This window comes from Tursiops truncatus, chromosome 6 (assembly GCF_011762595.2).
Source record: "Tursiops truncatus isolate mTurTru1 chromosome 6, mTurTru1.mat.Y, whole genome shotgun sequence".
Taxonomy (NCBI): Eukaryota; Metazoa; Chordata; class Mammalia; order Artiodactyla; family Delphinidae; genus Tursiops; species Tursiops truncatus.
The window spans coordinates 107,299,376-107,323,686 of NC_047039.1; the positions used below are offsets into that span (position 1 = coordinate 107,299,376).

General features: G+C 44.1%; 1 protein-coding gene across 1 annotated transcript in view; it reads left to right on the forward strand.

Moving 5' to 3' along the window:
• The window catches only part of GARNL3 (GTPase activating Rap/RanGAP domain like 3), a 153,684-nt gene that overhangs the window by 92,635 nt on the left and 36,738 nt on the right, over positions 1-24,311 (forward strand). Inside the window, exons 7-15 of the mRNA XM_019949205.3 lie at positions 1,793-1,857; positions 4,489-4,552; positions 6,375-6,401; positions 12,280-12,355; positions 13,032-13,130; positions 14,186-14,289; positions 20,900-21,008; positions 22,778-22,823; positions 23,852-23,958. Of these exons, the coding sequence (XP_019804764.2) occupies positions 1,793-1,857; positions 4,489-4,552; positions 6,375-6,401; positions 12,280-12,355; positions 13,032-13,130; positions 14,186-14,289; positions 20,900-21,008; positions 22,778-22,823; positions 23,852-23,958 (697 nt within the window). The remainder of the gene's footprint in view (positions 1-1,792; positions 1,858-4,488; positions 4,553-6,374; positions 6,402-12,279; positions 12,356-13,031; positions 13,131-14,185; positions 14,290-20,899; positions 21,009-22,777; positions 22,824-23,851; positions 23,959-24,311) is intronic.

Below are 24,311 nucleotides of genomic sequence, written 5' to 3' on the forward strand. Positions count from 1 at the left end.
TGGGTTTCACATTCATTTCAGCAGCTTGTGACGATGATACCAGCACCCAGGCAGGGCTGATCCTCCCTCGCGCATTCCATACATTCCCCCCAAAGCTGCCCCGGTCTTCTCTTAAAAGCTGCCTTTGGTGTGTTTGGTGAGAAGAAAAGGTAGACAAGCAAGAAGGTCAGATTCAAGACCCTGTTCTAGATGGGTTGGCATCCCACACAGGTGACCACAGTATGAGGTAAGCTGGGGCTGGTGAAAAAGCAAGGCCACAGGACTAACTCAGGTTTCAGTGGGTGGGTCATGTGGAATTTGAAAATGCATATTCCTATCATAATATTTATATGTAGAATTTTTTTTTAATCTACTTAATGCAAACTACAAAAAAAAAGAAAAAGAAAAAGCTCAACCTAATTTCCTTGGCTAGTAGAGAATCCAAAAGAAGGGCTCTACCTAGTGCAACTTCTGACACATAACTGGGAAGACATACTCATCCCCAGCCTGGAGTAGGGGTGAGAATACCCAGTTCTCCAGGGCCCTGGGTGTGAAAGTTTAGTTTGCCAAAAGAGATCATGGGCTTGAAAAGTTTGGGGAACTCCACTCCGTGCCATTGGTCAGGGCTCAGACACATGAGTTTGCAGATGTGTCCCGAAAACACGAACAAACTTGCCTGATTCCTACAAGGAATGTCCTTTCCCTTCTCTAGCTGTTTGTGCTGCCGATGTTATTATTAGTCATAGTTAGAAAGGGAATTTTATACGTGGACTGCATCATAATCTCTTTTGCTAAATAAGTATGTAGTATAAATCCTTTGTGAATTATAAATCTGTATTGTTTCTTTCTTGGAGATTGTAAAAGAGACTAGCCCTCGTCTCTCCTGGGTGCTCAGGCGTGGGACTGAGCCATCAGGCAATCCTTCCTTCATTCCCTTTCGTTCAGCCAGTATTGATTGAGTACTTCCTATGAGTTGGTCACAATGGGTACTCATGCAGAGAGGAAGAAACAGACTTTAAATAAGTAAACACAGACAAATATAAAAGTACACATTATGAAAACTTCTCTGAAAGAATCGGGTGATTTCTAGTTTAAAAACTCTTTGACCTGGAGGAATCACATTTGGGTCCCGTTGAATGTGTGGAGACAGTTTTCTTCTTCTGATCTTTGAGGCTGATCCAATTCTTGGCTCAGAGACCAAACCCCCTTCTCCTCTGGTTCAGACGGCTCATCTGCTCATCACAGCATCTGAGACAGCGCGGACCCAGCAGTCCAGACGCTGAAGAATAATGCTTAAAGCGTAAATGCCGGGACTTCTCTGGAGGCACAGTGGTTAAGAGTCCGCCTGCCAATGCAGGGGACAAGGGTTCGATCCCTGGTCCGGGAAGATCCCACATGCCAAGGAGTAACTAAGCCCGTGTGCCACAACTACTGAGCCTGCATGCCACAACTACTGAAGCCCACGCACCTAGAACCTGTGCTCCATAACAAGAGAAGCCACCACAATGAAAAGTCTGCACACAGCAACGAAGAGTAGCCCCCGCTCACCGCAACTAGAGAAAAGCCCATGCACAGCAACGAAGACCCAATGCAAAAAAAAAAAAAGAAAAGAAAAGCGTAGATGCCACGTAGGGGGGAATGGTGGAAGATGCTGTCGAACCTCAGTAAGAGTTTTTCTAACATAAAATGTATTTATGTATATGAAGAAAAATGAGAAAGACTGGATATGGGTTTCTTTTAAATGACCAGGTAAGACTCTCTCAGAGATGGAAATTGCCAGACTTCTCACTGGTTTGCTGTTTTGACTTTCCAGGGTACCCAGAAAATATGCCTTCCCTACAGCCCCACAAAAACGCTCTCTGTGAAGTCCATCTTAAGGTGAGTACGAATGAGCAGAAACCCAACACCTGGCACCCATAAATGAGTTTTTTCCTGTGATCATTCTGATGTCAGCTTGCTATTTCCTTGGACCTTGGCGTTATACTCAACATTTTGCTAAGCTCTCGACATGCATTACCTCACTGAATCTTCACAGCAGCCCTATAGGACAGATAGTGTTATTGTCCCCATTTTATGGATGAGGAAATAGGGGCCCGGAAGGACAAAGCCAAGATCACACTGCTTGTGTATAGTAGGACTGAGGCGCAAGTCCAGGTCCGGCTGGTTCCGAGCTTTGCTCTCAAGCATTTGTGTTCTGCATGCGTCACCTGCTTCTTTTTTCCGGCACGCAGGCAAATATTTTGGTTTCGTAAAGAAAATCAAGAAATTTTTTTCCTTTCATTTTTCTGGTTTGAAATAGAACTCAGATGTCAGCAAATGCTTCTCTGAGAAGAACGTGCTTATTCTTAACCAACAGAAAGTTAAATGAATGGAACGAACCGCTCGCTGCTTGGTGCTCAGCTGCCTCTCGTGCTCCCATCTTTCCACCTCCCTCTCATCTCTCCCCCATGTCGGGTGGCAGCCTCCCCTCGGGAATGCCCCCACGCAGGTCGGTCGGCCTGTTGCTCTGTCACCAGCTAAGATGTTACATCATAGTAACAGTAGCTTCTGTTCGTTAGGTGCTGTGCTAAACGCGTGACAAGCATTCTCTTGGGGAATCTTTAAATCAGCTCCATAAAGTAGATCTATTACTACCACCACTCCGCATAGGAGGAGTCGGAGCCTCAGAGAGTTGAAGAGATTTGACAAAGATCTCACAGCTGGTAAACCACAGAGCTGGGAATTAAACCTGGGTTCGTGTGATGCCAGGGCTTGGGCTGTCAATCACTAATGCCATCCTGTGTGAGTCTGAGACCTTATCCTGGTGGCCTGGTGATTTAGTCTTTATTTATCTGCAACTAGGTGGTGGCAGGAGGTGGTGTTTTTGATGTTCCCACCCACGACTCGTACTTGCCAGAATGTCTGTTAGAGTGACAAACTTGACTGTCAGTTAGGGATTGCAATTGGCTGATGAAAGGGTCCAAGGATTAAGAAGTAAAACATTTCATATCTCACGTTCAAGCTTGACTTCGTCTTCAGATTGCAGACCTTCTCCCCAGGCCCCATGATCTTTCTCCTGGCCAGTCTGAAGCCCGAGCTAAGAGGGCATCAGTGCAGAGGTTAACCTTTTTCTTGAGCACAGAAGTATCTTGCTGCTTCTAAATCTTAACTTGCTTTGAGAGCAATAGTTTGAATTATATGGGCTTAAATTTCTGTGAATCCTTTTTTCTTCTTCTTCTTCTAAAATGAAGTTTCTCCAGCTCCTTTCTTCTGTATATTTAAAGACCAGGGATTTCACTGAGTTGTAATTTCATTTAATTGTCTGAGTAGGCCTTCACTTTTCAGTCCTCCACTTATAGCCAGAGGAAGCTGCAGCAAGAGAGTATTTTTAAAGATGCGAAGATTAAAACGTCTACAGTTGCTGCCAATAGAAGAAAAAAAAAAACCCATATATATATATATATATATATATTTTTTTTTTGGCGGTATGCGGGCCTCTCGCTGTTGTGGCCTCTCCTGTTGCGGAGCACAGGCTCTGGACGCGTAGGCTCAGCGGCCATGGCTCACGGGCCCAGCCGCTCCGCGGCATGTGGGATCTTCCCGGACTGGGGCACGAACCCGTGTCCCCTGCATCGGCAGGTGGATTCTCAACCACTGCGCCACCAGGGAAGCCCAGAAGAAGATACTTTATGTCTGTTTGTTACAATCATGAACTTGGAAACTGAAAAAGAAATTAAAATATAAATACTATGGAGTCAGATAAGCCTGAGTTCACATCATGGCTCCACTACTTCACAGCGTTGTTATCCTGGACTATTTCTTTAACTTCTGAGCCTCAATTTACTCATCCTTAAAATGGGGATAAAATAGTACTTGCCTCATAGAGATTAAATGAGATAATCCATGTAAAGCATTTAGCAGGATGCCTGGCATATAGTAAATACTCTGTAAATATTAGCTATTATCTTTACCTTTCATTTACAAATATGAGGATTCTTGCTGAAAGAGGCCTTAGACAACGTCTAGTCCAATTTCCTTGTTTTACCTCTAGGGGAACTTAGCTCAAGGAAATTCACGTTGCTTGTCCAAAGCAAAACATAAAAGAACAATCCTGCTAAGGACAGCCTTTTGCCCTAAATGGGAGAGGAATTGCCAAAGGAAGAAAGACACGTCAGGTCATCTTAGTTACATTTCATCATTAATTGCTGTGTAAATGTCAGTGAATCACTTTTTTAGTAAATAAAAGTAAGCATCGTGGCGATTAGTCAAGGTTGCCTGAAACAGATGCTCTCAATTCCCCCCTCCCTCTCTTACTCTGTGAGTGTGCTCAGGGTGCAGTCACTGCGGTTGGCTACTCGCATATGTTCCTTCATTGATCACTCCTTGTTGGTTTGCACCTCCTGTGGCCCTTCAGGGAATCCAGCTGTGATTTTCTAGGAGATGATACTTAGCTTTCCTGAAGACCTGAGACTGGCTCCACATTATTAAGTCTCCACCACACTGCGGCTCACTCTGTCCATTCTATTTCAGTGCCATGAATCTGGACAAATTCGAGAAAGGCCCCAGGGAAATTTTTCATCCTGAGATACAAAAGGTAACAGAGAATTTTGTGCTTCATAATTGTATAAATTTGATCACAGTGTTAGAACTGACAAATCATCAGTGATTCTTAGCCTAGGATCCCAACCAGAATCACCAGCGGTTCTCATCATGGCGAACCTCCCACCCGACATTCTGATGCAGTCAGTCTAAGATAGAGGCTGGGAGTCTGTCATTTTCAGAAATGCAGAGGATAGAAGATGTCCCGAAAGCTGTCCTAGGACTTACTGTTAAGGGAAAGCAGTCCGCCTTGGGAGAAAAAAAATTTAGAGTCATAAACTAGGTAACAGTCCATCAGAAAAATGTCAGCCAAACTTTTGTCTTGCACTTGCAATCAATTTCGCTTTGAAATCATCCCCTTGAAACGCATAAACACAGCCATCACTAATGGTGTGACAGTTGTGTGTTAGAGCTGAGCTTCGAGGAGTTGGCATGCCAGGTGGGGTGACACAGGAAGAGGCTGGAGAGGCAGGTTGGACTCTATCCAGGAGACAGCGGGGAGCCAGTAGAATCTTTAAGCAAAGGAGCATCATGCTTAAATCCGCTTTTCAGGGAAATAATTCAGGCAGTATGAGAAGGATGGATGGAAGCGTGAGCGATCTTTGTGTACATACCTTCACGATACAGTTAGCTTTTATAATAAGTTCCTGGCTCTCAACTTAGCTTACCAGAAATGTATAGAATTGTGAATTCCCATGTCTTTTGTTCTAATTTAATTTTTAAAATAGTATTTGTACCCTGACTCAACCCCAGAAGGAACTGAGGCAAAAATGGATGTGTTAGGTTAAACTTTAAGCAACTTTAAGCCATAATGTGCTTAATGGTAGTTCCTTATAGCCACCTTAAAAACAAATTAGAATTATAAATTCAGTACCAGTGTGCCCTTATTACTTAATTTGTACCAGTTATCATACTCAATCCCTTCCTCCTTGGAGCCTGGACCCCCAGACACTGGCGCCTAAACCCACGAGGCTTTTGGATGCTTCCTTCTGCGTCTTGCTGCTGAGCAGATCCCTCTGCCCAGAGAGGTCACCCCTGCCTGGCCATCCTTATCTGCTTTCTCTCTCCCACAAAATGAGACAGGACAAGAAAACGAGATACAGCAACCTTCTGCCTATTTATATCATAACTCTATGCCTGTTTTTCACCAAATAAAAGACACTTTCACACTCTCCCTTTCATTCATGAGCTTTCCCTCCATCCTCTGTGGGTGTGAGCATCCGTGTGTGTGTGTGTGTGTGTCTGTGTGTGTGTGTGTGCAACTTACCAGCAGGAGTTCCCCTGCTGTCATCAGGTGTCTGTAGATCTCCCTTAGGAAGGCTTGAGCAACAGGCTTCCGGTGTAGGGAAAAGAGCTCTTACAAAACACTGGATCCAAAAGGTAAACAGAAAATAAACCACCTGCACTCTAAAGAAGGCATCTTTCCACCAAAAGTGGGAAGGTGGCTGATGCTGTTTTAAAATATTATTTGTCTGTTTCTGCTGCCCTTCTGTGTAACATTTTTCTCGGGCGAAATCTTCCCAGAAGCGGCATATGATAAGCTAGCTTTAAGTGGTTAGAGAAACCTCGGTATCTGTGTGTTTCTTCCCACTGCTGTGCATCATCTTTGTTTCCCGATAGTTGTGGTATAATATGCCTTTCCTAAATGACCAGGTATTGTATAAAAATCTGTAGGGCTAAATTTGAATATTTTAAGCACTTCGAAGGGGAGAAAAGTGGTGTCAATGTCAGTAGACTGAAGCTTGGCTTTCACAGAAAGTCAACATAAAATGACCACCATTCAGCATGGACATAACTTTTCGAACTTCATTTGACAGGACTTGCTGGTTCTTGAAGAACAAGAGGTAAGTAGTCTCGCGAGATGCCTGGTTGTGCCGCTCCGCCTCCGTATTTGTAAATGAGCTTCCCCTTCACCAGGAACACAGCCCTTTATCCCAGGCACACCTCTCTGTGGATTTGCACAGCGAGAATCTCTTTTCACTGAAAGACTCCACTGACATGTTTTCTCGGGTGTATTTCAGAATTTTCTATGCAGCTAGCCATAAAGATAGAAAAACAATCAAGTTGCTTAAATCTGCTTGGAAATATTCGAATGTTAACCTCATGATCAGGGTAAGGAATTAGGGTTTTGTTTTCATTCAGTTAAAGCTAGTGTACTTCATTAGCACACTCTACTTACAGATGCCATATTATTGGCATGTTTCCACTTCCTGTTGTCCCACTTTAAAAAAAAATATGCTGGGTCTTCCAAGTCCATAACTAACATAGAGAAGTATCCGAAATATTATCTATCGACAGTTGAGTAAATGAGTGGAGTGTGTGTACACTGTGCCTCTCGGTAAATGGCAGTATCATTCGTCCAGTTGCTCAGGCCAAACTCGGGAACATCCTTGACACCTCTCCTTCTGTCACACCCCCCATCTAATCCATCAGCACATTCCATGGACACGTCTCAATGCCTCCACCACCACCGCTCGAGCCCCTCGACACCAGCCCCACCGTCTCCTGCCTGGACTCTGCAGCTCTCCAGCTCTTTTCCCTGCTTCCTCTCTTGCCCTCTCTTCTAGTTTTCACAGAGTATCCAAACATGCCAGGCCAGGTCCTCCCTACGAGGGCCTGCGTGGTATGGCTGGTGCCACCTCTCCATCCTCTGCTCTGCACTAACCACACTGACTTCCGTCTTCTTCCACCTCCTCAGGAAGTCTGCTCTTCCCACCGCAGGGATGCTCCTCCCAGGTGTCTCATGGGTCACACCCTCACTTGATTAGTATCTCTGCTCAGCAAGGCCTTCCCTGGTCACCTGTTTAAGATAGCACACCCTGCCTCTCACCCACTGCCCTTCTTACTGCTTTGCTTATCTTCTTAACACATGGATTTCATTTATTCAGTTTTTATCTGTTGCCCCCACTAGAACGTAAGCACCATGAGAGCAGGGACTTATTCAATTTTGTTCACTGCTGTATCTTCAGAGCCTAGAACTGTGCAGATAGAGGACACAAAGTAAATATTTGTTGGTTGAATAAGTGAATTATGTATTGATTGAATGAACTATGAAATACTATGATGCCATTAAAAAGAATGAGGTAGACCTCATTACTGGCATGGAAACATTTCCACGACATAGTATTTACTGAGAAAAAAGTAATTCACAGGGCAATACTTACAGTATAATCCCAGTTGTTTTTATAAACACAGATTTCTATGTGTATTCATTCATTCATTCCTCTCCTTCATTCATTGATTCAACAAATGTTTACTGAACTCTGACTGTGGGTGAACCGTGTACTACTTGAGGCATTGGGGATTGCTGAACAAGACAAGGTCCCTTCTTCATGGAGTTTACAATCTGGTGGGCTAAGACCAACTAAGGAAGTAAATAAGCAAACATAAACACGGTACTGTTGACAGCCCCAATAGCTGTGGGGAAAGTAAACAAGGTAGGTGATGTGGGGTCAGGGGTAGGTTTTATACATTAACCAAACAGGGAGGGTTTCTCTGAGGTAACGGCATCTCAGCTGATTCCTGAACATGGTGATGTAAATGCAAGGAAGCAGGCTGAGAGGTTTCACTGCCGACTGTTGGCAGGAGTTGCTTTGGGCAGGTTCGTGGAAGTGTAAGGTGGGATGAGGCAGAGAGCGGGCAGAAGGAGACATCTACATTTTAATCTACATATTCACCATGTATGAATCATGCTTTTTGCTAAAGAATCCATGAACTCCACGTGTAGTTTGTAAAAGGCAAAAAATAAAAGTCATACACATTTCTGACAAACATTTGAAGAATACAGAAATGCACGAAAGGCATAAAGAAAATATCACCTACAATCACAGAGGAAACTAGTATTCGTATAGTATCACATTTTGATATATGTTTGTTATGTTTTATATAAAATTAGGATTATACTATATATAGTTTTTATGTCTCAAAATGACTGTACTCGCTAATTCACAAATATTTATTGAGCGCCCAAGAGTGCGTGCACCTGCCCGTTGTGACAAACAGTACAGAAATTTATCGATGGAAAACATGAAAGCTCCCCCACTTCGCCACTTCCACCCTCCCTTGAAGAACCACTGTTTGCTGTTTGGTGTATATCCTCTCACACTTTTCTTTGGATCTCCCAAATTTTGAAAAAGGAGTAGCTGATCTCTTTATTTCTCAATTTTATTTCCTTACTAAGGGGATATTTGCTAGAAGCAACAAGAGCACTCATGACAATGTACCTGAAGAGGTGTGAGCAGTGGCCAGCATCCTTCAGAGCTTCTGTGAGAGCTGTGTGGCCAATGCACTCTTCTCTAATCCTGCCAGCTTCTTGACTTTATCTCAATTCCACCCAATTATAGCGATAATCAGCTGCAAAGATGGGCAGGGAAAAAATTAGTAAACAATACTAGTGATGTTTCTGAAAGGTTAACTATTTGGTAAAGTGTTGTTTGGTGTCCTGAAACCCAAGTTTTATTTGTCCACTGTGTAGAGAGCGCCCCCTGCCCCTGCCAGGAGAGAACATGGCATCCCAAGTAAACACACGTGGAGAGGGTGACAGATGTGTAGGAACATGTGAATCACAGAAATATGGAGACATTGCCTAAATAAGAGTAACAAGGAACCGGGGGCGTCCAGTTTTGAATCAGGACATCATTTCTTGATTCCAAAAGAGTCTTCTGGAATCAATGGGACGTTAGTCTCCCCCGTATACTTCACTTTCTTCAGAAGAAATATAATTCCTCGCATACTATTAATTCCCAAGAATGTGACTATACGTTGGTTATAATCATGTTGAGTTTTGTCTCAGGAAATTTAGAACTTAAAAGTTTTAAGTCCCATACAAGTAGGCATTACAAATATGACCTCATCTCTATGGTGAGTGTCTGAGCAGGACTGAAGTTCCAAGAAAACCAGTTCCCACAGATTCCCTCCACCAGTCACCTCCCTCCAGGGGCCCAGGTGTGGTCGGGACTTTGAGCACTCCCTCCCATCCCCCAAGTGGCAGCCAGCCTCATGAAGCACTGGTGACGTTAGGCTCAACACTTCGTTAAAATATGACCCGTGGTGGTCAGGTAGCCCCAAATCAAATGATGCCCTCCTCAAATAGCCCCTCCTAAAAACTATCTCCTCAAAACTTATAATGCATCTGTTCAGCGATGCCCTGATTTCTGGAGATAGGCGAAAACTCTGTTATTCATTGACATCATTTGGGAAGCCCGGGAAACAAAATTACCAAAATGAGACCCCGTAAGGAATTTCAAGTACTTATCAAGGCCTTGCCACACCAGTCTTTCTGGAGCCTCCCCCTGAAGTGGGTGAGTACCCTCAGCAAGGGTACTGATGCCAGTCACAGAGCTGCCCCAACAAAGCTTTTTAAAGCTTCAGCCAGTGATCAGGCAGCAGAGGGTCCCATTTCTGCTTGTAACTCTTAGCTTCACTCAACTCAAAACCATCCTGAGAAGACTCTGCCACTGCGTTGGAAAGAGCACTGGACTGAAAGTCAGGAGACCCGACTTCCAGCCCCAGTCCTGCCATCCACTTAGTACCAGCCTTGAGCAAGTCTCGTCTTCCCTGGGCTTCAGTTGTCCTTTCTGTAAAATGAAAGCTATGGATTCAGTGGACCAGAGGGTCCCTTCTGGTTCGAACAGGCTGTTAGTTCATGGCTCATGGCTCATCGCTCCAGTCACTGACCCAGTCTTTCTGCCCTTGGCTTGCTAGCTGTCAGCTCAGCTGGACCTGATCCTGGGCCTCCTGACCGTCTGCTGGCTGGTTCCTCTAGTCCTGTGGTTCTCAAAGTGGGGCCCCTGGGCCAGCAGCATAAATGTCACCTGTGGACTTATCAGAAATACAAATTCTTGGACCCTACCCCAGACCTGTGGAATTGGAGACCCTGGGAATGGGGCCAGCAATCTTTATTTTAACAAGCCTTCCAGGTGATACTGATGCCTGGTCAAGTTTGAGAACCACTGCTTTAGTCTCTGCACTGTTATTCTAATAGGGTCATCTGTCAGACCCCAGACTACTGTAGGTGCTTGTTAAGGGACCACTGAGAGTGGAAGCGGTGCCAGAGTCTCAGAGACATGTGATTGCTGTCACATTCCCAAGGGAGAGAAAGAAGAGCTACAAAAATCATAGAACCCTGAAGTGGACAGAAATCCTTGACAAAATCCCAAGAAATTTACCAAAAACGTGTTTGTGATGAAGAGGTGATCATTTGGAAGCAGCTTGTGAAAAATAAGTTGTATCTGACCACTTGTGTTTCTTTTCTCATTTATTACGCATACAATTATGCCATGAATATTTATTAACCCTCTCCAATATACCCAGCACAGTGGTGGGTCCTGGAGATTCCACGGAAAATAAGATGTGTACCTTCCCTCCTTCACAGGACTTAAGTTCTAGTGGGAGAAACGGACAAATATGCAAGCTCAATAAAAAGAATTACAGAGTGTGAATAGTGCTATTAAGAAAATAAATAAGCTGCCGGGACGGAGAATAACAATGCGGGAGTGTGTTGGGAGATCAGGGAAGGCCTCTCTGGAAATTGACGTTTGAGTTGAGACCCGCATGGTGGGCAAGAGCTTCTGTAGAAGGAGCTGTGGAGGAGCCCCGGGTGGAGGGAACAGCCTGGGAGCCGCCTCCGTCTTCCTCACTCCGTAGAGGAAACCACCAGATAGAAAATTACTACTACTGATGGGTATGCATCTGTCCCTCAGGTGTATCGGGGGCAGAAGAATGTTTAGAAGTACAGCCGTAGACCTTTGGATTTTCAGTCTTAATTCTCCCAGATCCAGCTGTCCTGAATTCAGGCATTCTGCCTTGATTCCCCACTCTGACCCACTGGCAATGTTTTAATCACCTTTGTTCTTTGCCCCTTAACTGACCCCTGAGAATTCCCCCATCAAACAGCCTTGCAAGGGTTGATTCTTTTCCAACCTCAGATTTTTTAAAATTATGAAATACTTCAGGAACACAAAAATGTATAGACAACAATATAATGAAGACCTATAACCCTATTACCCAATTTAAGAAAAAATATATATATTAAAAATACAGTTGAGCTCCCTGATCCCATTCCTCTCTCTTCCCTGTGGAAGCTGTTATCTTGCATTTGGTATTTATCATTCCCACAGAGTCTGATTTTAACCCAGCATTTAAAGTTGAGGATAGTAGACTGAACATTTGTACTAACTACTTCTTGATTGCCTTTTTCTCCCCACATCTGTTTTATGACTTCTTGAGATTAAATAGCTTTAGGAATTGGGGCAACTGAGCTTTTAGAATACGTTGCCTACAGTTTCCGTTTCTATTTCTAAAGGAGTCCTCGAGATATCAGCCTCAGATTGTTGTGTTAAATTTTGAATTACACTGAGCTCTCCAGGTTCCAGACTGCTGCTGCTGGGCTGATCAGAGGATGGTGCCAGTCCTGTGAGTTCCTGTGGGCTATTTATTTTGAGCACTGTTTTGCTGCACAATGGACCTGGCATCCTGCAGACGCTATTAGTAGTGACATTTCAAATGAACTCACAGAAAAGCACAGTTTCCTCTGTAAGCTATAAAAATCAAGGAATGATTGTTGTTAATATTGGTCAAAATTGAGGTGGAGGGGAGGAAGTAATCCACCAAGTAGTCATTCAGGTCACTGTAGTATTCCTGAATAACGACTAGCACGTCTCTTAACTGTGTATGCTTTGATGAGAAAACTAAATTCAGCACCTTTTGTTGTTTCATTGTAAGGGCTCTGTGAATTTCAAGTTTGGGGTTCTTTTTGCCAAAGATGGGCAGCTCACAGATGATGACATGTTCAGCAATGGTGAGTGTCTCCTTTCTTCTGACACCCGGCCCCGCCTCATTGCAATTTAGATGATCCCAGCTGAACTTGCCTGTTGCGTTGGAGTTTTTAATGCAAAGAAACAGCCAGTAGTTTTATGAAGTTGAAGGGTGAATTTTCAGGGTAAATTTTATAGGAAAGAAGTTGCCCAGTTTCCTTCATCTGGCAAATATTTATTGGTCACCGAATTACTGGCACCAGGGATACAGTCTAACTAGAAAATTACATGGGGATTTGAAGAATTTCATTCTACATAATCTCAGGAGCAAAGAGGTGACTTTTCTCTGGGATTTTTATGCTTGAGAGAATTACAAAATGGTCCTATTTCCTGTTATTTCACACTTTTCATATTAAGGACCTGTTTCTTATCAATGGGAGCAGTAAGGATGTTTTCATTTTGCAACACTAGACCCTTGTGACCCCAGTCTGGCAGCGCTCAGCTTGGTTAGTCTAATTCTGTAGTTTTCCTTTCCTCGGATTCTGGGAACTGTGACCCTCCTGTACAGTCTCCGAGAAGAGGGAAGCACGACTTCTCATTCTGTTTGCCTGCTGCACATGTCGGCGGAGCCTAGTTAATTTTCAAGGGATTTCACTGCATAGTTAGAAAACGGGGACTTGTGGACACTGTACTTTCTTCACATTTGACCTCTTCTTACAGAAATCGGAAGTGACGCTTTTCAAAAATTTTTAAATCTCCTGGGTGACACAATCACTCTCAAGGGCTGGACAGGCTACCGTGGAGGTCTGGACACCAAAAGTAAGGTTGCCTCCTGATCCCTTCTGCTGTGATTTGTATAACTTTTGTTAGTCAGCCTCATCTGAATTTGAATTTATACCCAAGGTGGGGTATGCTATCTCATAACTGTACAGCATTTCTAGTTTTTTTCCTGTACTTTTACTTCTGTCATTTTATTTGCTCTTCACGGCCAGTCCTTGATGTAAGCCAGGCAGGTGACATGAGGCTCATTTAGCCTAAATTCGATAGGCTTCAAATCAGGTACCCTGACCCTCTGGGGGCCCCGTCTCGCCCACGTTGAGTCGTGTCACCGATTCTGAATACAGAAAGGTTAGGCGATTTGTGAGAGCTGCCCTGTGAGTAACTTAACTGGCAGATGCAGGGATGAAGTATTCGGTCCCAGTTGTCAGGCCTCAGCTCCCCCCTGCTCCTGCCCCCCTGACGAGCTCTGTGTGCCTGTGGTGACTCCTGGAGTACCTGCAAGTCCATCATCCTCACTGCCCTTTTCCAGTGTGATCTGATAGACATCCCTAGCAGTTAGACACTGTTTTCATCCCCATTTTCAAATTAAGAAACTGAGGCTCAGAGAAGGCAAGGTAATGTGTCAAAAGGAACATAGCTAATGAGAACTCGAACCCAAGTCTAATTCCAAAGCACATGCTTTGAATCACTATACAATGCTGCCAGGGATATAGTTCCTTTTGTTTTATGGACATGATAGCTGTGTGTATGTCATCTTGTGTTCATTTTGTCCTGAACACCAGCAGTACTAGAAGGCAAGGAATTGTAACATACTCTCCTTTTGAGCCCAGACTTCTCATGATCTCCTCTGCTCCAAGGCAAGGCATGAATCAGACAGCAAGCGAGCTTAGACGGGGGTGAAGAGGTCCCCCTGTGTGGGCAGGAGCCTTGCATCAGTTGGAGGGGGTTCCATACTGTTGCTTCCACTCAGGTGGATAATCATAGGGTCTTTGGGATGTACTAACTGTGCTGTATTCCTCTAGTCTGCAAGTAAAGACTGTTTCCTTATGGCCTCAGAATTCTCTGTGCTCACTAATGTATATTGTATTTTACAGATGACACCACAGGGATGCATTCTGTTTATACCATCTACCAAGGGCATGAGATCATGTTTCATGTTTCCACCATGTTGCCATATTCCAAAGAGAACAAACAGCAGGTACGTGTGAACACGCAAACCATTCAATAGTCAGTGACCTCAGTGTGGAGAAAGCATAGCTATGACTTCATAGAATTAGAGACTACGGATGTTAATACATGAGCTGAACTTCAGGCACCAGTTTTGGGGATGTTGTTACAGTCTGTTTATTTGAACTTTCAACAAGCTGTAGGAAGAACTACCCTCACTGATCAGGAAATAAAGGATCAGAGGCAGTGGTGCATGTACACGTCTGTGTGGATGTGTGTGTGTGTGTGTGTGTGTGTGTGTGTGCGTGTGCGCCTTTGTGTGAGTGTGGTTTTCTACACTCCTGAGGGACTATCTTGCATATACGTGGCCTCTTCTCTGTGACTTCTGTCCATGTGCCTTGTGTCTTATCAGAATGAGATTTTTCCAAGATGTAACACTATGTTTCCTGAGGAATGGTTGCAAGTGTTTTTTCAGGTTAGTGCAGGAGGTTAACACTGAGCATCTACATGGCCTGTGCCCTGTCGGGGAAAAAGCTACCTGAGAACACTCCTCACCCACCCCAGAGATTAGCCACTTCCAGGAGAAAACTTGCCAGTTCGATGAAATCTAGATATAACAGTGATACATGCTGCTGGTTTTTGAAGGATTTGGGGGGTTCCATTTACCTTTTTATTAGATTCTTGTCCCTTTTTTTACACACTGAAGGCATCTGTATAAGTAAATATCACCAACATGAATGGACAGTTATTCAGCAAAGATTTGTGAAAAATACGAACCTAGAGAGGGTATGTGATGGGCTAAAGGGGCTTTTTTCTGAACACTTATAATCCATATTTCAGTAAGACTTCAGTGAGGGGGAAAGACACAATGCAGATCATTGGGCTAAAACACGGCGGTGTTGTCTTGAAACATAGCGGTGCTTTGGGGACATAGTGGGGGGTGAGGGGAGGTCAGGAAGAGCTCGTTCTGTCTGGTGGTTTGGGGCCTGGAATAAGGAGCTAGTGAATTGTCTTATAGGCAGTGGAGACCCATTGGAGGTTTTAAGCTTGTTCTGATTTTAGAAGGCTAACTTGTAAAGGACAGGCGGAAGCAGGAAGTGCCTCAGCCCAGGAAACCTGCTTAAGTGGCTAAGAGTTACTTTCTGCAAGGCGTCTTCCCTCGTGTGGTTGAGGTGACCTATGTTAGTGCTACCAGGCTGTCTCTACCTCTTAGGAGCTGAAGCTCTTAGGATCTTGGGATCACATGGAGAAGAGAAACCAAGCTGGCCTTCCCAATCGTCATGAATTGTGTTGACCTCTTACATCTCAACAATAATAGCGAAAAACTTCCACTGAAGTATTTTACAATCCTCCTCCTCCCCCAACTCTGTCCGACATTTTCAGCCCTGTACATTCACCAACATTGCCCACGTCCTGTGACAGATAAGGGCATTAGCCAGAGACAGGAGGAAGCAATGTGACAGTTCAACCTTCACCCAACCCAAGTCTTTAATCTTTTTTCTTTTAATTTAATTTGTTTTTGGCTGTGTTGGGTCCTCGTTGCTGTGCACGGGCTTTCTCTAGTTGCGGCGAGCTGGGCCTACTTTTCGTTGCGGCATGTGGGCTTCTCATTGCAGTGGCTTCTCTTGTTGCGGAGCACAGGCTATAGGCGCGCGGCCTTCAGTAGTTGTGGCACGCTGGCTCGGTAGTTGTGGCTCACAGGCTCTAGAGCGCAGGCTCAGTAGTTGTGGCGCATGGGCTTTGTTGCTCTGCTGCATGTGGGATCTTCCCAGGCCAGGGCTCAAACCCGTGTCCCCTGCACTGGCAGGCAGATTCTTAAGCATTGCACCACCAGGGAAGTCCTAAGTCGTTAATCTTATCTTTTTGAGGGGGCTGTTAGCATATTAAGACGTAACGCATTTACCAGGAGAACTGAAATATTCCCAGATGGACTCTGGTGTGCTCAACATCCTGGCCAGCTCCATGGGTAGTGCTAGTGTCCTCCACTTGCCCAGCATCAGTAGATATGAAGAAAATCACAAGTAGAAAACTTGTCTCTATTACCAGGAAGATAAAGCAGGTGGGAAGAGTCAAAGAAATGCACAGTGACAGTGAACCTTATTGGTGCCTGATTGTGGGAGAGCAGAGAAGGACCACTAACTGCAAGCCTCCTTCTGAACCTGTCATGGTGTCTTGGGGGGCTAGGGTAATGGTCAAAAGTCAGAGGCCAGGGCTTCCCTGGTGGCGCAGTGGTTGAGAGTCCGCCTGCCGATGCAGGGGACACGGGTTCGTGCCCCGGTCCGGGAAGATCCCACATGCCGCGGAGCGGCTGGGCCCGTGAGCCATGGCCGCTGAGCCTGCGCGTCCGGAGCCTGTGCTCCGCAACGGGACAGGCCACAACGGTGAGAGGCCCGCATACCGCAAAAAAAAAAAAAAAAAAGTCAGAGGCCAATGTGGCTCATATAATCTTGGTGGCTTTTTGACCTCCTAGCATCTAGAATGCTAGTGGAACAGTCCAAGCCACATTCCCAAATCTGATGTAAAGAAACAAGCTTTCACAAAGATTTTGTAGGTTCTGGTATTACAATTAACTCCTTCATCTCTCTCCTCCATCACCAGACCAAACCACAATGCAGGCAGGGGAGGGGGTGTAGTTATTTGGCTCTCTGAGACTCATCTTCTCCCTAACGTCCCGTGATGTCTGCACCCCTAACATCCAGTCTCCCAGCATTCCAGACCCCGACAGCAGCACCTAGGACCAGATGAAAGCACAGGCTCTGTGATCAGCCGGATCTGGGCCAAGCCCTAGCTCCGCCACGAGCTAGCTCTATGATCTTGGACACCCCGTGTGTGCCGCCAGCCCCAGGGCTCGGTTCTCGGCTCCCTTCTCTTTCTACACTCATTCGTCCCTTTATGATCTCCTCCAGTCTTATGGTTCTGAATAGCTTTTATATGCCACTGACACTCAAACTTACAGCTCCAGCCAACCCTCGCGGGAACTCCAGACCAGATATGCAGCGTTCTCGACACCTCCCCTGGGCTCAACATCTCAGACCTAGTCTTTCCAAAGCTGAACTCCAACTCTCCTCCAGACCTGTTCCTCCTGCAGTCTTTCTTATCTCTGTTGATGGCTATTCTGTTCTTCCAGTTTCTGGGGCAAAATGACTCTGGAGTCATTCTTGACCCCTCTCTGTCTCATCCCATTTTCAATCTGTCAGGAAATCCTGTTGGCTCGACCTTCAGCTGACACCTAACCTCTCCTCACAATTCTGTTACCACACAGCTCTGAGTCCCATCACCTCTTGTTGGATTATTGCAGTAGCTTCCTCTCTGGCCTCCCTGCTTTTACCCTGGTGCCTGATAGACTGTTTCTCAGTCCTCCAGCCAGAGTGATCCTTTAAAATGCACGTCAGTCTCTTCCTAAACAGTGGCTCCTGCTTCACTCAGAGTCAAAGCCATATCCTTAGAGTGGCCTGCAAGGCTCTGCGTGACCTCTGTTCCTTCTCTGGTCCCATCGCCCACTACTCTTCTTATTTCCTCCCTCCCAGTCATATTGGCTTCCTTTCCTGTTCCCCAGGGTCACCAGATACTGTCCCATGTCATGGTCTTGGCGTTGCCCTTCTTTCTGCCTAGAACTCTCTCCTACCAGGTATACTGTGGCTGACTCACTCACTGCCCCCAGATCTACCCAAATGTCAGCTGTTAAACTGAACCCCTGGCTGAATTTAAAGCTGCAACCCACCCTCTCCCAGCGCCCCCAGGCCCCTGCGTGGCTCTCTTTCCTCCATTGCACGTGTTACTGCCTAACGTTATGTGTATTATTTAGTACACTTGTTTGTTATATTTACTATAACTAATGGATAAAGAAGATGTGGTACGTATATTCAATGGAATATTACTCAGCCATAAAAAGGAATGAAACTGGATCATTTGTAGAGATGTGGATGGACCTAGAGACTGTCATACAGAGGGAAGTAAGTCAGAAAGAGAAAAACAAATATTGTATATTAATGCATATATGTGGAATCTAGAAAAATGGTACAGATGAACCAGTTTGCAAGGCAGAAATAGAGACACAGATGTAGAAAACAAACGTACGGACACCATGGGGAGAAAGCGGGGAAGGCGGGGGGGCGGTGGTGGGATGAATTGCGAGATTGGGATTGACATATATACACTAATATGTATAAAATAGATAACTAATGAGAACCTGCTGTATAAAAATTAATTAATCTTAAAAAAATAATAAAATATATATATATAAGCTTTATTGAGATAGTATTCATATACCATACAATTTGCCCACTTCAGTATGTTCACAAGGTTATTCAACTATCACCAGGGTCAATTCTAGAATATTTTCTTACCCCAAAGAGAAACCCCTCTCTTAGCCATCACTCCCCACTCCACCACTGCCCAGTCTCTGGTAACTATCAGTCTGCTTTCTCTCTTGATTTGCTTATTCTGGACACTTCGTATAAATGAAATCACATAATATGTGGTCTTTTGTAACTAGCTTCTTGCACTTAGCATGTTTTCAAGTTTCATCCATGCTGTAGCCTGTATCTGTATCTCATCTCTTTTTATTGCTGAATAATTTCCCATTTTTTAGATACCTACCACATTTTGTTTATCCACTCATCAGTTGATACATCAAAAATTACTTATTTTTATTTTAACATAAAATTTACAATTTTAACCACTTTTAAGTGTACAGTTCAGTGGCATTAATTACATTAAGTACAGTGTTGTGCAGTCATCACCACCATCCATCTCCAGAACTTTATCATCTTCCCAAACTGAAACTCTGTACCCATTAATCAATAAATCTACATTTCTCCCTCCCCCAGCCACCATCCCAACCACCATCCTCCTCTCTGTCTTTATGAATTTGACCATTCTAGGAATCTCATATAAGTGGAATCAAACAACATTTCCCTTTGTGTCTGGCTTATTTCACTGAGCACAGTGTCCTCAAGGCTCATCCATGTTGTACCATGTGTCAGAATTTCCTTCCTTTTTAAGGTTGAATAATATTCCATTGTATGTTTATACCACATTTTCTTTATCCATTCATCCACTGGTGGATGTTTGGGTTATTTCCACCTTTTGGCTATTATGAATACTTCCACTAAGAACATTGGTGTACAAATATTTATTTGAGTCCCTGCTTTCAATTTTTGGAGTATATACCCAGAAGTGGAATTGCTGGATCACATGGTAATTCTATGTTTAGTTTTTTGAGGAACCACCATAACATTTTCCACAGCAGTGGCTATATTTTACTTTCCCACCAGCAATGCATAAGTTCCAATTTTTCCACATTTGTAACAACACTTGTTATTTTCTTTTTTTAAAATAGCTATCCTAATGGGTGTGAAGCGGTATCTAACTGTGCTTTTGATTTGCACTTCCCTAATAATTAATATATTGAGCATCTTTTTGTATGTTTATTATACATCTGTATATCTTCTTTAAAGAATTGTGTATTCAAGTACTGTGCCTATTTTTTAATCACATTATTTGTATTTTTGTTGTTGAGTTGTAGGAGCTCTTTATATATGTTATTGGATATATGATTTGCAAATATTTCTCCCATTCTTTGGGCTGCCTTTTCACTTTGTTGATAGCATCCTTTAGTGTACAAAAGTTTTAAATTTTGATGTAGTCGAATTTGTGTATTTTTTTCTTTCATTGGCTGTGCTTTTTGTGTCATATCAAAGAAACAATTGCCAAAAATCTTTTTGAACTGAATTGAATTGAAATTGTTAGAACATCTCTAAACCTTAGTTTCCTTATTTGCAAAATGAGAATAATATCTAATATGAATCAGATAGGGATCCTGTTCTCGGGAGCTTACTGTATAGAATAGGGGACACACAAGGGATCCATGGAGTACAGTGACTCATTCTGTTTGGCCGGTTAGGCAAAGGTCTTGGACAGGGGTTGGCAAACTATGGCCCATGGGCCGGATGCAGCGTACTGCTTGTTAAATAAAGTGTTACTGGAACACAGCCATGCCCGCTGATTTATATATTGTCTATAGCTGCTTTTCTGTCACGACAGCACAGCTACATGGTTGTAAAGAGACAGTACGATCTACAAACCCAAAAATATTTACTGTCTGGGCCTGTACAGAAAAGATTCACTGACCACAGGTCTAGGAGATCATTTTGGAAAGGTCAGCTGGGATCAGATTAGGTAGGGCCATTGTTCTCGCCAAGTATATGCTTCAGAACTAGCGAAGGCATTTATTTATATTTTTAAATATACATGTTTGAGCCCCGTCCCTAGGGAATTCTGATGCAATGCCTCTGGTCTGGTGGCCTTGAATGTCAGACTAAGGAGATGAGGCAGGAGTGAAGGTGAACCCAATCAGAGCAGTAAAGTGGGAGAGAACGGAGGCGAGGAGGCTGTTAAGGAGGCTCCTGAGGGAGGGTAGTCAAGAGGAAATGCAGGCCTGAATTGGGAGAGGAGGGGAGGAGATGGCTAGGGAAGCCAGGAGATGGGCTGGTGAAATTTGGGAGGCAAGGAGACAAAGATACTGAAGCTCCGGGCTCTGTGAGCGTTGGGGTTTGTCGTGCTGAGTTAGTGCTTTAACTCTGTGAATGTATCGTGTGTGAGCAAACTTCTCAAGGGACGTGTTGTATGTTTGCGTCCAGGTAGAAAGGAAGCGCCACATTGGAAATGACATCGTCACCATCGTGTTCCAGGAAGGGGAGGAGCCTTCTCCTGCCTTCAAGCCTTCCATGATCCGCTCCCACTTTACACGTATCCTGAGCCTGTGTGAACCCTCCCACTAGCAAGCTGTTGGTCAGCCTCACTGGACTTAAAATGACCCTCAAACCAAATGTTACGGTTGACTGGCATGTTGTGGTTGTTTTGCGTTGCTAGATTCTTAGACCCACTGTGTTGTATTTTTCCCTCTTCTCTCTCCATCCATTGCAGTAATGGATGGACGCATTCTCAGAGAATTCTTGACTTTGGAACTATCTTCCCTTTCCTCAGGTAGTCTATGAAATGAGGGAAACTTCCTACCACCCATTGATAATAAAGGAATTAGAAGAATTATAGTTAGTGAATCCTCTGAGAAATTTGCTTTAGGTATAAAAACTTGCAAGTTAAGATAAAAAGCCAAAATACTGTGTCTTTGTTGATTCTAAGCCCTAGGAATGACTGCTACATTACCATCTCTTGACATTTGAGATATGATAGAATTAATCCTATTTTTATTTGCTTTCCCTCTACTTCCTCTCATCCCTCTTTAGCTCATATTGCTGCCAAAGCCCTGCTGAAGTCCCCGGTAATGTCCAAGCTCAGCTCAGTCACACAGGCCTGGCACATGAGCACGGTCAGCCCAACACATCCCCAGCCTTGGCCCCGTTGTCCTGGGCCGCCGGCCATGACAGTGAGACCCAGTGGTAGTGCCTACAGGTTGTACATAATAAGTAAAAGGCAACTAATAGGCATTTTTCAGAATAAATTCTGTCTAGTTGTTCATGTTCCTTGGAAACTCCAGTGGAAGTGTTGGGAGATAGAACCGTGGTGACTCATTGCATCTGCAAGTGGATTGCTCTGCATCCTTTGACTTGTTCAATGTAGCCTCACAAAATTGCCATGAGGGCAGGGAAGAAAGCAGATATGCACGTACACATTAATAATAAGTGATATCTTGCTCTGTTCACTGATGTAGGACTAATATTTCCCTCTTCCTGCAGTGGTTCTTCTTGTAGAACAGAAAGAAAACTTCTCCAGGAGGGGGAGGGAAGTGATCAGAATGACAGAGAGATCATCATTATTTTTAGAATTTCCTTTTGTTATGAGTTTTAGATTTGAGGCTTGGCATATTTGTTTCTGGAAAGGGACAAGCCAATAATTAATGCAAATTCTTTCCACTGAGTCTAGGAGTGGAAACTGAGGGACTGAGGATGGTTTTTAGCCCTAGCTAAGGAAAGCCGGGGCTGGGAGATGGTGGGGGAGGAGGAGGAATGGAAGAAGGAAAGAAAAGCTGGTGGAGGTGGTACTATTTCAGACTCAACTCGCCCGACACAAGCAAAGCAGATTCTACTGAGAGGCTGCCGCCAGCTACACTGGTTTGTTTTGGTTTGTTTTGTCTACCAAAGCCAGAAGGAGAGAGAAGGAAGGTGTACAGTGGAAACATTTAAATTTCTTTTCTTTTCAAAATGTGTGAGATGAAATATATGACTCATTTCATTTTGGGACCTTGTTTATACTTTCAGGCAAGGAAACTGATCTTTTTGCTTTGTTTTAGTTGCTTAATAGCATTATTTATATTGCTTTTCTGAAGGATTTGGAGAAGTAGCCCTTTTCCGAAAGGATGAGCACGCAGAGGTTGAACCTGTGTCTTCCCGGGCTGTGTCTTTAACAGAAGTCAAGGTTCCATCTCAGCCTATGGGTGACAGGAGCCCTGACCCCAGGAGTGCAGGTCCAGGATGATTCTGCACACAGGGTTTGCAAAGCACAAGCCGTTGACTGTGTGAGTTGGGGTCGTTGATTAATTTCCTTAACCATCACCACAGACATTTTTGCCTTAGTGAGGTATGATCAGCAAAAGGACAATTACAGGTTGGTAACAACTTTATCTCGATTGCTTGTTCTAATTCTCATGTTTACATGTCAATTTGGCATTCATTTTAAGACTTTTTTTTTTTTGGTCACGCCGGGTCTTAGTTGCAGCAAGCGGGCTCCTTAGTTGTGGCTTGCCGGCTCCTTAGTCATGGCATGCGAACTCTCAGTTGCAGCATGCATGTGAGATCTACTTCGCTGATCAGGGATCGAACCCAGGCCCCCTGCATCGGGAGCTCGGAGTCTTAACCACTATGCCACCAGGGAAGTCCTAAGACTCTTGATATACATATTTTTTGATTGATTTGAAAGCCACCGTGTCTTCAGGAAAAGCTTGTTTCATATAGTGTTGCTCCATGCAGTAGACCCAAGGGTCAGGGTCAGGAATGTTACTGTGCTCCACAGAGGGCACAAGTGTGATATATTTGATCTTGACCAGAGTACCCTCCTTCCTAGGCTACATTCTTGCCCGTTTATCCTTCTCAAAAATTAATCCCGTTCTCAAAAATTAATCTGTTAAAAGGTATCGTGATGTTCTGAAAAGAGCATGAACTTTGAGCCAAATAGATCTGGGTTAGAATCCCAGCTCTATCACTTATTAACTTTGAGGCTTTGAAAAAAAAGGTGTTTATCTTCTTGGAGCCTCAAGCCTCGTCTGTGGAGTGAAGGTAATGATTCTACCTGGACAGGTTGGTGAGAATTAGCTGATGCTATGTCTTAAAAGACCAAGTATGCTGCCTGGTGTGCAGTGGGTGCTCAGTGGTGGTCTTTGCTATTGTTCCTGGGGTGCCTGATCTTGCCTGCGGCTTGGTGGGTTGGACCACGAAGGATCCAGTAAGACTTGGTCTTTGCCCTAAAGCACATAGGATTGCTGCATGGTGGCCAAGGCTCTGGCAGCCCAGAGAAGGCCCTCCTCCTATGGAAGGAGCATTCCTAACAAATCACATAGGCAACTGAACAAATTTAAGATCCAAATATCGGTGATCTTTGAAGAAAAACCGAGTAATTCTGCAATGTTCTCTACACAGGCTGAAAATATTTTCAGAGGAAAGCGTACCACTCTTTGGCCCACCCTTGCCCTCCCCACCAGTGTTTACAGACCATCAGGAATTCAGGGACTTTTTGCTAGTGAAATGTAAGTTTCTATTTTGAAATGTTTTTGCAACTTGTTCTACATCAGAATACATTTCTTCCAGTTCACCCAGGATGCTGTAAAGAAGACATCATTGTTTAAGCATTGATTGCATTCCATGTTCTGTTAATTCTTCACGAGAAGCGTATTTAGTTTTCTGACAGTGTTGCAAAGGTCTCTCCTGGGTTCTCATCTATACCTACCATCCTACCCACCAAATAGCTAATATTTATTCAGTTTGATATGCCTAGCTCTGTGTTCTTTTATACGTATTATGTGACTTACATTCTTACAACAACCCTATAAGGAAATATGGTTATATCCATTTTACAAGCTAGAAAATTGAGACCCCAAGA